The sequence below is a fragment of the Lytechinus variegatus genome, chromosome 8 (assembly GCF_018143015.1).
Source record: "Lytechinus variegatus isolate NC3 chromosome 8, Lvar_3.0, whole genome shotgun sequence".
Taxonomy (NCBI): domain Eukaryota; kingdom Metazoa; phylum Echinodermata; class Echinoidea; order Temnopleuroida; family Toxopneustidae; genus Lytechinus; species Lytechinus variegatus.
In genome coordinates this window covers 39,274,170-39,285,937 of record NC_054747.1, presented here as the reverse complement: position 1 = coordinate 39,285,937, position 11,768 = coordinate 39,274,170, and the positions used below count along the sequence as shown (strand labels likewise).

The 11,768-nt window shown below is 36.7% G+C and overlaps 1 protein-coding gene across 2 annotated transcripts; it reads right to left on the bottom strand.

Annotated features, from left to right (window-relative positions):
• Positions 1-439: 439 nt before the first annotated feature.
• On the bottom strand, positions 440-11,390 carry LOC121420484. Of its 2 annotated transcripts, none has more exons than XM_041615136.1 (2): positions 11,103-11,390; positions 440-2,695 (listed from the first exon to the last, which is right to left on the bottom strand). In XM_041615136.1, the coding sequence occupies exon 2, from the start codon at positions 2,635-2,637 to the stop codon at positions 922-924; it is 1,716 nt and encodes a 571-aa protein (XP_041471070.1). In that variant the 5' UTR covers positions 2,638-2,695; positions 11,103-11,390; the 3' UTR covers positions 440-921. The 2 variants fall into 2 exon arrangements, with proteins under 2 accessions (XP_041471070.1, XP_041471071.1); XM_041615137.1 differs by lacking the exon at positions 11,103-11,390 and adding an exon at positions 8,207-8,505.
• Between the last annotated feature and the right edge of the window lie 378 nt (positions 11,391-11,768).

The following is an 11,768-nucleotide window of genomic DNA, read 5'->3' as shown; positions in this document are numbered from 1 at the left end:
AACCTTCTGAATAATGAACCTTCAGAGTATCCGAACCTTCGGAATAACGAAGCTTCGGAATTACGAATGTATGCGGGCTTTCTCTATATCTATTTATCTGTCGCTCGCTATTTCTTACACCTCCTCTCTCTTTATTTTAAATACACATCAGCTCCCTCCCCAATTCCGTTTTCTCTCAAATATCAAGACATGGGAAAACTTTGTATCCCACCTCTAATTGTAGGCAAACTGTCTTCAAAGTGCTTTGCACAATCACCGAGTAGTAATCATAACTGAATAATTACATACAATACAAAAAAAAACAATTAGCGCAATATAGATATTTAGATATCATTTAATCACAATTCAATGTGACTCATTATGCACAAGGTTATACCATGGACTACCAGTCCTCCATAGATATACACGTAACAAGGTGATTTCTTTTTTTCTAAATACACAAAATCTTCGTGATCTTTGGCAAGTAAGGTATAGATAATGCACATCAAACATAATACATGGACTAGATTCAGGACATCGTAAACTAGTGAATATGAATAAGGATTTGAAGAGAATGTCTTGAGAAGAACTTAAAATTCACGAAAATTACGATTACATTCCTTGAATAACGTGGAAAATTATTCTGTATTGATATGCTTTGTAACAGGGAGGGATTGGCGGTTTTGGTTAAATGCTCAATATGAAAGGAACATAAATCAAACATGATTGTATGACAAAATATGAGATATCGAGAGGGTTAATAAAAAGAAAACCTAATAAAAAATGCAAGATGAGTTCAATTATTCGCAATTGTAATATTCTTGGGCATCGTGTTGTTTTCGTACATGGGAAGTAACTTCCCCGGGGTTTTTTTTTTTAAAGCAAAATAGGGAGAACATTCCCCTTGAAAACACCCATGTTCGTAACCAGTAGCATCATCAGTTACTTCATATTATCATTGGGACTATTAATGAGCGACTTTTCAAGCTGCTTGAATCGAGGATCCAGTGATGCTCTCTTTGTTGCCTCCGCTCGAGCGAGATCCTTCATTTTTTGACGTAACAGAGCAACGTCGCCGCCAGCTTCAACTTCCCTCTTTGACGTTTTCAGCATCAGGTGCGCCGGAAGCGTCCTAACAATACGGCGAATCACGTGATAGTCAACCTCCTCCTCATCGTTGACGTCACAATTCTTTCGGGCATTGTCTTTGTTGTCCTTTTCCTGGGTTTCGTTTTCGCCGCTCACACCCCAGATGTGACTACTGTCGTGATTGTCCGTTTTCGGTAGAGAGGAAGATGAATGGGTCTTCGCTGTACTTTCGCGCGTTTTCTTTGGCAAGGTTGAACTGGCGGATTTAACGGGTTTAATGCCATTTTCATGTCGATGACGTTTTGAACGTTCTTGATTTGGATTAGCGGCACTGTCGCGGCGTGAACCGCGCCTTGACCGACTGTGACCTTTCTCGCTTGCCTGAATTGCTGTTATCAATTTATCCCGTGTAGGTGCTGACACCAGAACTGAGTGGTCACTCTGCTGCCGAATTAACTGCGGCTTTCTGTCAGTGACGGGTGAATTTGGAAGGCTAACACTTGCTGGGCGGTGCATTTCCGACAAAGCTGGTACTGTCGGTGGAGGCGACTTTCCTTTCACTTTCACGTGAGGTGCAGCCTGGGGAGGCAAAGATGCGGTTAACACTGAGGCATCTTTCTCAGGGCTAGAGATCGGAGATAGCTTCAAGTCATTTGTTGACGGAGACTCCACTGGAAGTTGCGAAGCAAGAGATGGAACCGCGGGAGTTTTTTTGAACGTCATAGCGAAAAGGCCAAGTGCTCTTACTTTTAGAACAGGAAACCTTGTTTTAGGTTTTACCGTTTCAGCACCTCCGGGGTTCGGTTTCGCATTATTCAAGGGATCAGCATCTTCGACATCACTCTTCTGTACTTCCAGTTCAAGATTACTGGTTATCTTACACTCCTCCCCCTTGTCTTCTTCCACCACTTCTTCAACTTTCATCTCAGATTCTAGTTTCTGTTTCCAAGCACCTGACATTAATGGTGGCATCTTAACCTTTTCTCTCCTGGATCCAAAGACTCCCCTGCTTGCCAGGTCTCGCTTTTCTTCCTCCTTTCTATCACGCTCAGCTTGCTCGCTTTCTTTAGATGCTGTCATCGTTGTTTCCTGTACATCCGTTTTAGATTCGTCCCCCTGTGGAACTTGATCTGCTGATGAGGTTTCGTCTTCAAGCCCCATTGTCTTTAGCGATTCATCAAGAGACTTTTCGTCAGAAGTCCCTTGTTTGAAGTCCTTGCTCTCCGGGCTCGTACTCGACTTTGGTTTGAATGAAAACACGTATTCCTCTTTTAGCCAACTGTTGTCCCCATCCCGAGGAGGGGGAGGGATGCAATTGAGATACTTAGGTCTCTGCGCAGCTTTCACAAAACGAAGATCATTGTCCTGGTCAAACACCTGCTTCATGAAGAAATTTCGCTGGTTCCACGACATCGCCGTTTCCCGTTTCCTCTTCTCCCGGTCGATCTTCCTGAGGGTAGCAGCCAATCGCCGTTCCTCACCCGGGTTTCCCAGGGAGATGCCTATCTCCCCGTTCCGGCCACCCCTCGACTCCGAGCGGCCGCTACGTCTAGCTACCTTCTGAGCCATAGTCCCGGCTACATGTATCTTTCACCTCTGATCAGTTCCTCGTGATCATGATCATATTCTGCAGGGGAAATATAAAAACAAATGCGAAACGATAAGACCATCACCCTCAAAATGTCTAAATAACTGGTCATTAAAATTCCTGAAAACATTCAACATTGTTAACAAAGTTTTAATATCCATTTCCCCCAATAACGATTGTCAAGAGGCATAACAAGTCATAATGTCATAAATACAAAAATTAAAAAAAAATCATTCCTTACAAAAAAACAAATCCATCCGACTTCAAGCAATGATGAACCAAGAGCTACCAAGTGGCAGTATTTCAATAAATACTTGAATGTTGGAATATTGAGTATCAAAATAGCCGACCAGCTACACAGCGTAACCACATCGATGTCAATTAAGTATTATAACCCAAGTGGTGTTTGACCACACCAATAATTTCTTTAATGTCCACAATATCGAAAAAGGGAGCTCTTGGCACAAATCAATCGATAAGACTCCGAAGGTAAAGGCCACAATAAAGAATAAGAACCTCCCAAAGCGACCCGCTCCTTCAATGTAATTCCAGATGTTAACTCATCCCTTTACCGGGGCCATTTTATCATCTAGTTTAACCTATTGTTGTGGCGAAAGCACCCGTTATTGCGGTCACCCAAAACTTTATAGAGACCTTTGTTCGGATACATTGATCAGTTATCGATTGGTTTTGTGTAGTAGTGAAAAGAAAGAAAGGTAGAAGTATGCAAACTAGTATTCAGTGTTGCTGGGATATTTGAGTTTTGTTTAGAGAATGGAGATCGGAGCTACATGTCTCGGGGTAGTGTGTGGGCTTTGCCGTCTGGTCGAAATCATTAAAAAAAAAACCACACAAATTAATGTCAGAAAAATAAGTTTTTAATCAATTGAGTTTTGAATACATCAATTATATCATTCCCATGATTGAAATTTGACTTTCACTGGTTCATTATAATCCAAACGTTTTCAAAGAAAATGACGTTTACGAATGAGGTGACAAATATAAATCATTTACATATCAGCAGAAATGGTTACACTTATTTCAACACAGGGTCAATGTCTTTAAACACTAAGTTGTAAGCATATAAATTACGAATTCGGGCACATTCGATGATCTATTTATATATCTTAGTTCATTGAAAAAAGTAGATCCAGTACATGACATTTGATCATCATGAATCATGTTTTATTTATTTAAAAAAATAAAATAAACAAATGTTTGCTATAATTATTGGAATCTGGAATCTTTTAACCTAATTGAACATTTTGTTTATAACATTACACGGGAAATAAGCTTACTGAAATACGCAAATGTCGGGTTTGGCTATAAGATTGGAACGATCATACGAAAAGTAACTCCTGTCTGGTAACACTGTTGAATTTGAATTGTAGTGCTCTTTACACTTAACAGTGTCCCCATTTTATCATGGAAATAATTATTTAACCAACTTATAAAAAAAAGAATAATCGTTATGCCATACGCACTCTTGTGTAATTTTTGATGCAGTGACTACTTGCAGTGGATTTTGGGAAGGAAGATATTTTTTAATGAGTAGTTTTTATTGTCAACTTCAATTCATATATAAAATAAAATATGTATAACATGTATAACAAATAGAACTTTAATGTCTTTACAAATACCTAGACAACTCATAAATTTAACATCGTTTTTTTTTTGTTTATATATTTATTTGTTTCATTATTGTGGGTTTTTTTCGGGGAGGGGGGCAAACATGAAATCCTGGAGCTACCATTGCCGTTCAAACGTAGTCTATTCTCATTTACCCACAGTAATTTTAACTCCCTTTGGTTCAGTCTGGAAAATTAACAAATCAATACCAGCTTGTCATTTATGCTTCAAGAGGGGGCAAAACGTGCGAAATGTCATTAATTCAGGTCAGATATATAGGTGATAGTAAGTGATGGATGCAAACATATATAGAATCCTGTTCTTTAGGGTATATTGACATTTTACATCTCAAAGATGCGAAGCTATGAAACGAAAATCGATTAATGAGCACTCCATTGATTTGCCCGAAACGAGGTCGGGTTTGATCAACAACATGGCGCTTGGAAATAGGGAAATGAAATGTTAAACAATTATCAAGTCATAAGTAGAGTGATTATAATATGCGGAAAACATACAAATTGACCCAACGGTAACTAAAAATTTAAAACAATTGAAATGAATGAATCGATTAAGTGTATACTATTTTATAATCATTACAGGACTATTTCATGAAAGTCGTCAGCACCTATACGTTATCTTTCTCTAACCGTTGTCATAGTAACCAACAGTAGCCAGTTCTTCTCAGCCAATCAGCAATCTCAAATTTAGTCAGCGCTCACGACTGATGTCATTAAAACGTCACTGAAATATCTCTTTAATTGTCCGGCGCCGACCTGGGAGCGATTTGTAAAGAGGGGTGTCGGTTTGTTAGCAAGCACCCCCATCCCCCTCCCCTCCGAAAAGGGATGGAAAAAATCCAAAAAGGATGGGATTTTCGTCATAAAAAAATGACAAGAAAAATATTTAAAAAGCTAAAAAGAATACGCACACCAGGCTACTCCTTCAAAAATACACACCCCTTCCCATCTCCACTGCCCTGATTTAGTTAGAAAGTTTGTACTTTTCGAAGGACATTCAAGAACGGGAAGACAAGAAAATGAGATTATCCCAGGCGAAGGAGGAAAGACAAATATTCCTCCAAAGGACTTGCTCTTGTTTTCCACATCTTAACCTGGTCTAACATGCTCGGTTAGTCCATTATTCATGTTATTCAAGTCTGCTTTAAGTGACAGCCACACCTACGAAACCGACTCCAAACCGACCAATGGTATGTCTTTGGTAATAAGGTAATAGCTTTGGTCGGTCTGGATTAGGTTTCGCTCGTGTAACGTGGTCTCTCTGTGTGCATTGCAGGTAAAGACGTGTTTTGTGTACTAACAATTAGAAAGCAAATAACAGGTACATGCGAACATCCTTGATGGTCAATAGCTGAAAAACCTTTTTTAAAAGGACAAGGTTTTTGTTCACACCCACCTAAAGTGGCCATAGCGACGACTGGCAAGAAAGGAATGGGCTGGTCATTTGAATGTGTTCATACAACTATCTCAAATTAAAATCGTTATTTTTATTGAGAGGAAATGTAGAAGTCAGAGTAACAGTTCAGTTTATTTCCAGTGAAAAGAGGATCCGGAAAGAAAGATACCCTGGGTAGAAAACAATATTAAGTAATATATACTCGAATTTGATTAGATATCATATCGCTGAACACCTAACAGACTTTCTCCTAAAAATAAAAAGTTTCTTGTCAAAACAACTATAGTATCGAGGGTTTTTAGGTTTAATTAAATTCTTGTATTTCTTTTAATAACAAATATATTTAGTGACCCTTTGATCCTGTTGATCGGATCATTAGTTCAAGCTTGAAAAGCTTAAGGATCGTACACAACTAGCTCTCATTCGTCAAGATGTCAGGTCGCTGAAAAGGAAGGGTCTCTGAAATGGTGGTGCTAAGCGTCATCGTAAGGTTCTACGAGACAACATCCAAGGTACCCATGTATCACGAAGCTTTATGTTAATTAGATTTGTTTCAAATTGAATAGACTCGACCGGAAAGTGGGAGGGGCAGAATATGACAACAGAAAATAGGAAGCAATAGCTGAAAATGGAAGACTGACAAATCAAAGCAAAACGTCCATGAAAATCTTTCTGAAATGTATAAGCATGCCGTGGAGTGATTTGAATATCAGACGACAGGCTAAAGATACAATTACAGGTTTCCACGATGCATCGGATCGGTTGTCTCCTGTCGATTTTCACAATGAAAAAGAGAAACAACAGATACCTACAAAGTACAGAAACCTCAGAAGAGTCAGAAATGAAAAGAGGTCAGCGAATTCTTATCAAAGACTGTTGGTTCTTTGTAATTAAACAACTGATCGAACAAAATTGAACAAACAAGGCTTTAATGAGCAATTATCCAATTTCTGTGACTGAAAATCATTATCTAAATTATGAATGACATAAAAGTGAGGGGGTTTCCGGTGCCTTGTGCATTTTCACTTTGCAAGCAACATCTTCAGGTAAATTTGGGCTTTACAGATCGAATATTCAAAAGTCGGATACAAATGATATCTAATGCCCTTAACTTCCCACAAAGGAAAATCCTTCTGCAAGTTCAGAACCTTATGAGCGAATGAATTGAAGCGAAATCTTGAAATATAAAAATATTTGAAATGCCATATCGAAGAATTTACTGTATTAGGACTAGCGAAGTTTACAACAGCAAAATGTTTGAATTTGTCTATTCAAGTCCATCTGTTAAAAAGGTGAATTAAATAGTTAAAAGAATAAATAAATAGACTCTAAATTATCATGATTGCATTTCTTTTTCTTACCAGAGGGAGGGGGGGGGGGGGCTCCGTGGACGTGGGAAGTGGGGATACTGAAACACCCTTAAGATTTTTTTTTGGGGGGGGTGCTGCTGTTTTAATAGCTGTGACAAAATGAAGAAATATAATATAACAATATATTTAAAAAAAAAAACATGGTTGAAAACCAGTGAACATACATGAAAATGTTATTTTCTGTAGGTATCATAATGAGAGAACATGAATGTTATCATCTCAATCTATATATTCTGTCTTGTCGTTTGAACCCCCCCCCCCCCGAGCATACATGTATTCCTTCAAGCTCGTTTCAAGCACCATTCACCGAGAATGGAGTAGGGGTAATTATGTACACATTGTGCGAAAGGGGGAGAGAGCCCCCTCATCAATCAATAGGGATTGAAGTTGTACATAAATGTGAGAGGGAAAACAGGATAAACAAATAAATATAATAGGGACACCTGCAGATAAGTACTAGATCTATTTTGTTTGTGTTCTTTGTGCTATTAAAACGGGATTCATCGCAATGGATGATTAATGAATATCGCGGATCATTAGCTAAGCCGCTGCTATAGAGATAGTCACGTGACTATTGCGTGGAACGATTTGAAGAGGAAGGGGGGGGGCTTATTTTGCGCCGAGAACCCTGTTTTGTGTGTTTCAGATTTTAGTCACTTGATTCATAAAAAAAAATATGCAGATAAATAATTTTGTAAAAATAAATGAATAAAAATTGATGAAATATAAAAAGATAAATAAGAAAATGAATAAAATAAAGAAAGAAATGAAAAAGCAAACAAACAGATCAAAAAATGTTTAAAAAAATATTTCCATAGTGGGATACAATGAGAGTATTGCTTTTCGTCTCCCTTTAGGATATTTTTCGTCTGTAGGATTTGAAAATAATATGAAGAAATACTGTAAAGAAATACTACGTTTAGATAATTAAGCGTCTACCTATGTCAATGAGTGTGATAACAATTCGAAGACTATCAGCCTGGTTATGGAATTCAGCAATGGTGTTTCATTTACGAATCGAAAAGTGAAGGGGGCTCAAAACATATGGTCTCTGATAACCCTTATCCTCACACTGTGACTCAACTATCAATGTTTATCGCATGAACAGGTAACTATTCACTGAAAAAAAGCTACGTACTTGACTCATCGAATATTCTTTTCTTCTTGATGTTTTAATCCCTCTTAGCCATGGTCGATTACTATGGTCTGAAGTCTATTGTGTCGGTCGCGTTCTCTTTTCATTCTGTTCTTTTCATGTTTTGAGGGTTTTTCATCTTCCTGTTTTCTTCTTAATTACCCATTCTTGTCCCGTACTTGACCTTGTTCGGTTTTCTCTATCAAGTCAATGCTTTAAATCAGTGAAAATCAGTTATATTTTCAATTTGTTCCATAAAATCTAAGAATAAACGTATTATGTTGATCTTTTGTTAACAAATCAATCAAATCTAGGAATAAACGTCTATACTGATTTTGTTTAATTAAGAACTTGTTTTCAAAATCCAAATCATCTTATATAATCTGAAATCAACTTTTATGAATGTCGCAATAAATGGACCTGCTGTGCTATCTCATGTGTTTCTTTTGTATACCATGTTACAATTTAAAAGGGAATCCAACCCAAATAAAAACATGATTTCAGAGGAAAAATAAAAATCACACTAATTGATAGGTGAAAATTTGAACAATATTGGACAAACAATAATAAAGTTATACATTTTCGAAAGTTGTAAAATTTGGTAATCACTGCACCCATGGATACTTCAAATTGTCACATAATGTGATGGCATAGTGAAGTAAGGCAAGGACTATTCTTCCTTTACTCAAATACATAATATGGCTAAAATGTATTTTTTTCAAAAGTTTTACTATGATTTATATTTTGTTTTCATGAGGACATAAAACAATAAGCTACATGGGTTATATTTAGATTACTGCCCCATTGGAATGGGTACTAAGGAGAAAACCACAAATCCCTGATAATAAAGTACATGGCCTATGGGAAAGTTGCCCTTGCCCCTTGTCATAATTTACTTACTCAGTTGCCAATTTGAAATATACATAGTCTTAGGGATTCCAATTTTAAAGCATCCATAACTTTCTTATTGCTTGTCCAATTTCTTTCAAATTTTCACTATTCGGTTTTATTTATTTTTCTCCTTTCCGAAAAAACATTTTATGACCAAGGCTGGATTCCCCTTTAAGGCAGTGAAAGGAGACTGAACTAAATATCTAGGAGACAGAGTTCAACTTTTGTAGGAATGACTATCGTGATCAAAGAACAAAACACGGAATATAATTGCTCAGAACTCAAGATCAAATCCGGCTCCTATAGCAATGTAATTTTGGAATGGCAATTGGTTACCTAGCAACACTATACACAAATCGCCGAAAACATGGAATCCACAGAGAAAGCGAATGGGCAAAAACTAGCTGACCATAAATTTCAATGAACTTGGGGGATAAAGTTCACGGTCGGGACACCTTTCAAGCTATTTTTCAGATATTATCTGATCAGTGAATCAGAAATGACAGTCTGTCGGGGGTATTGAATATAGGAATTTCGGGGTATTGAAACCGGATCTTGCGTGGAGAGAGAATATTAGAGAGAAGGCCATCTGTATCAGTAAATAGTATACAAATAATTTTTAAAAAATATGCGGTGTTGTATATGGTATCATCTCTAAACTGTGAGGGTGAAGTATTTGTGTAAAAGAAATAAGAGCACTAAAACCCATACTGCTACAATTACTTCTACTGTACTACTACTACTACTACTACTACTACTATACTGGTAGTAATGGTATCTATCATTTACACTGGGAGTATTAATTTACTGATATCAGTGTTAATATTAGGATTAACAGTGATGGTGATAATAATGATGATATTGATGATGATGATAATAATAACATTATCAATAATAATAATAATAATAATTGTAAAAATTATAATAATCGCAATAATAATAATAGCAATAATAGAAATAATAATAATGATAATAATGATAATAATAATGATTATAATCATGATGATGAAAGAATAACAACAAAACGAATAATGGTAATGATAATGATGATGCTAAGTTAATGATAATAATAATGTCATATTCGTTATGTACATGTATTTAAATATATTAATTTCAAAGTTGCTGTGTTAACGAATCTATGAAAATGAAGAGAAAGAATGAGTCATTAAGAAATGAATTATTTTCATCATTAATCATTGTTTTTCGTACGTTGTGTCTGTACTCTTCTAGAATATCGTTTGTTCTAGTTAAAATTGTACCCCTCTTTTCTTTCACATTACATCGACCCCCCCATCTTCCCCCCTCTCTCTCTCTCTCTCCCTCTCTACTTATCTGCGTCGCTGTCTCCCCTTCTGAATATTTATTTCTCCTCGGAGATACCATAATTTTGTATTTGCAGACGCTTTGTATTTAATATTTTGTATTTAATAGAGTAAATGGCGACAATAGTCAAATATGACTAATCGCCACTCAAACCAATATAAGAAGAAGAAGAAGCTGTTTCATAAATGTCACTAAACAGCAGCTTGAAGAGATATAGAACCATGAGAAGTGAAGAAATAAACAACGAACGGGCGAACAAACAATACCAACACAATAATCACTGTAAAGTATAACTGGAATGATAATATGAATGAACGAATGAATGAATGAATCTTTATTTCGTTTCAAATCCGATAACAAACAGCAACAACAGTAAATCAATGTGATACAAGCAAATAGCAAAGAACAAAAAGTAAATATTACAGGATAATATACATAATACATATATATACTTGTAACACCCATGAGAATAGATGGAAATGAAACGTGGTGACCTACTAAAAAGCTTAGCTTGTGGACCATAGGCCACCAGAATATTAAAAACTTACATTAGCAATCGTATAAAACATCATAGAACAAGCAAACAAAAAATTGTAGTAACCAAGGTACAGATATACATATACATGTTAATGTGCGCATAGCAACGTCCTGAATTTATTAAAAGTAACAGCTTTTAAGCACTTACTTTATTCTTTGTCGAAGTCCACGTTCCTTATAATATTATTCCTTCGTGAGCTTTGCTTGGGAAAAAAACATAACTCGATTGAATTTTGGTATTATGCTTCGTAACTCTTGTTAATAATGCCGTACTTCGAAGTTCAGACTCGAGAGCATGCACTCGTACTGAAGGCTTTAGTAACTTCTACAATGTACTTAAGTATTCGATCCGTTTATGGTTTTATTGTTGGCTGGGCTCATCCCAATATCCCCTGTGGTATGCCCTCCGAACAGTGTCATTACACTTCTCGACTGTCTATACTGAGCGTTTGATTCAAAAGATTGTCAGACCCGGATTCAACACTCGACGCGGTGGGGCTTAAAGTTCTAAAGTTATATCTAGTCATCCATCCTCCCAACCTAGAAACTTTGTCGCTTCATTCTCTCGCTCTCGAGTCTATTCGATGTTTTTTTTCTCTGTAATGCGTTTTGCCCCCCCCCCCAAAAAAAAAAAAAAAAATTAGTAATTTAATCATTGCCCTTCTTTCGCCTCCACCTTCATCTATTCTTCATCTGGTGGGTCTCCCTGTCTCGTTTTTCTTTTTCATCTCCCATCTTCTTTTTTTCTCTCTTTTCCCGATCGTTTTTTTTTTCACATTGAACTTAATATTTGCCACCAAAATCAGAGTTGCAA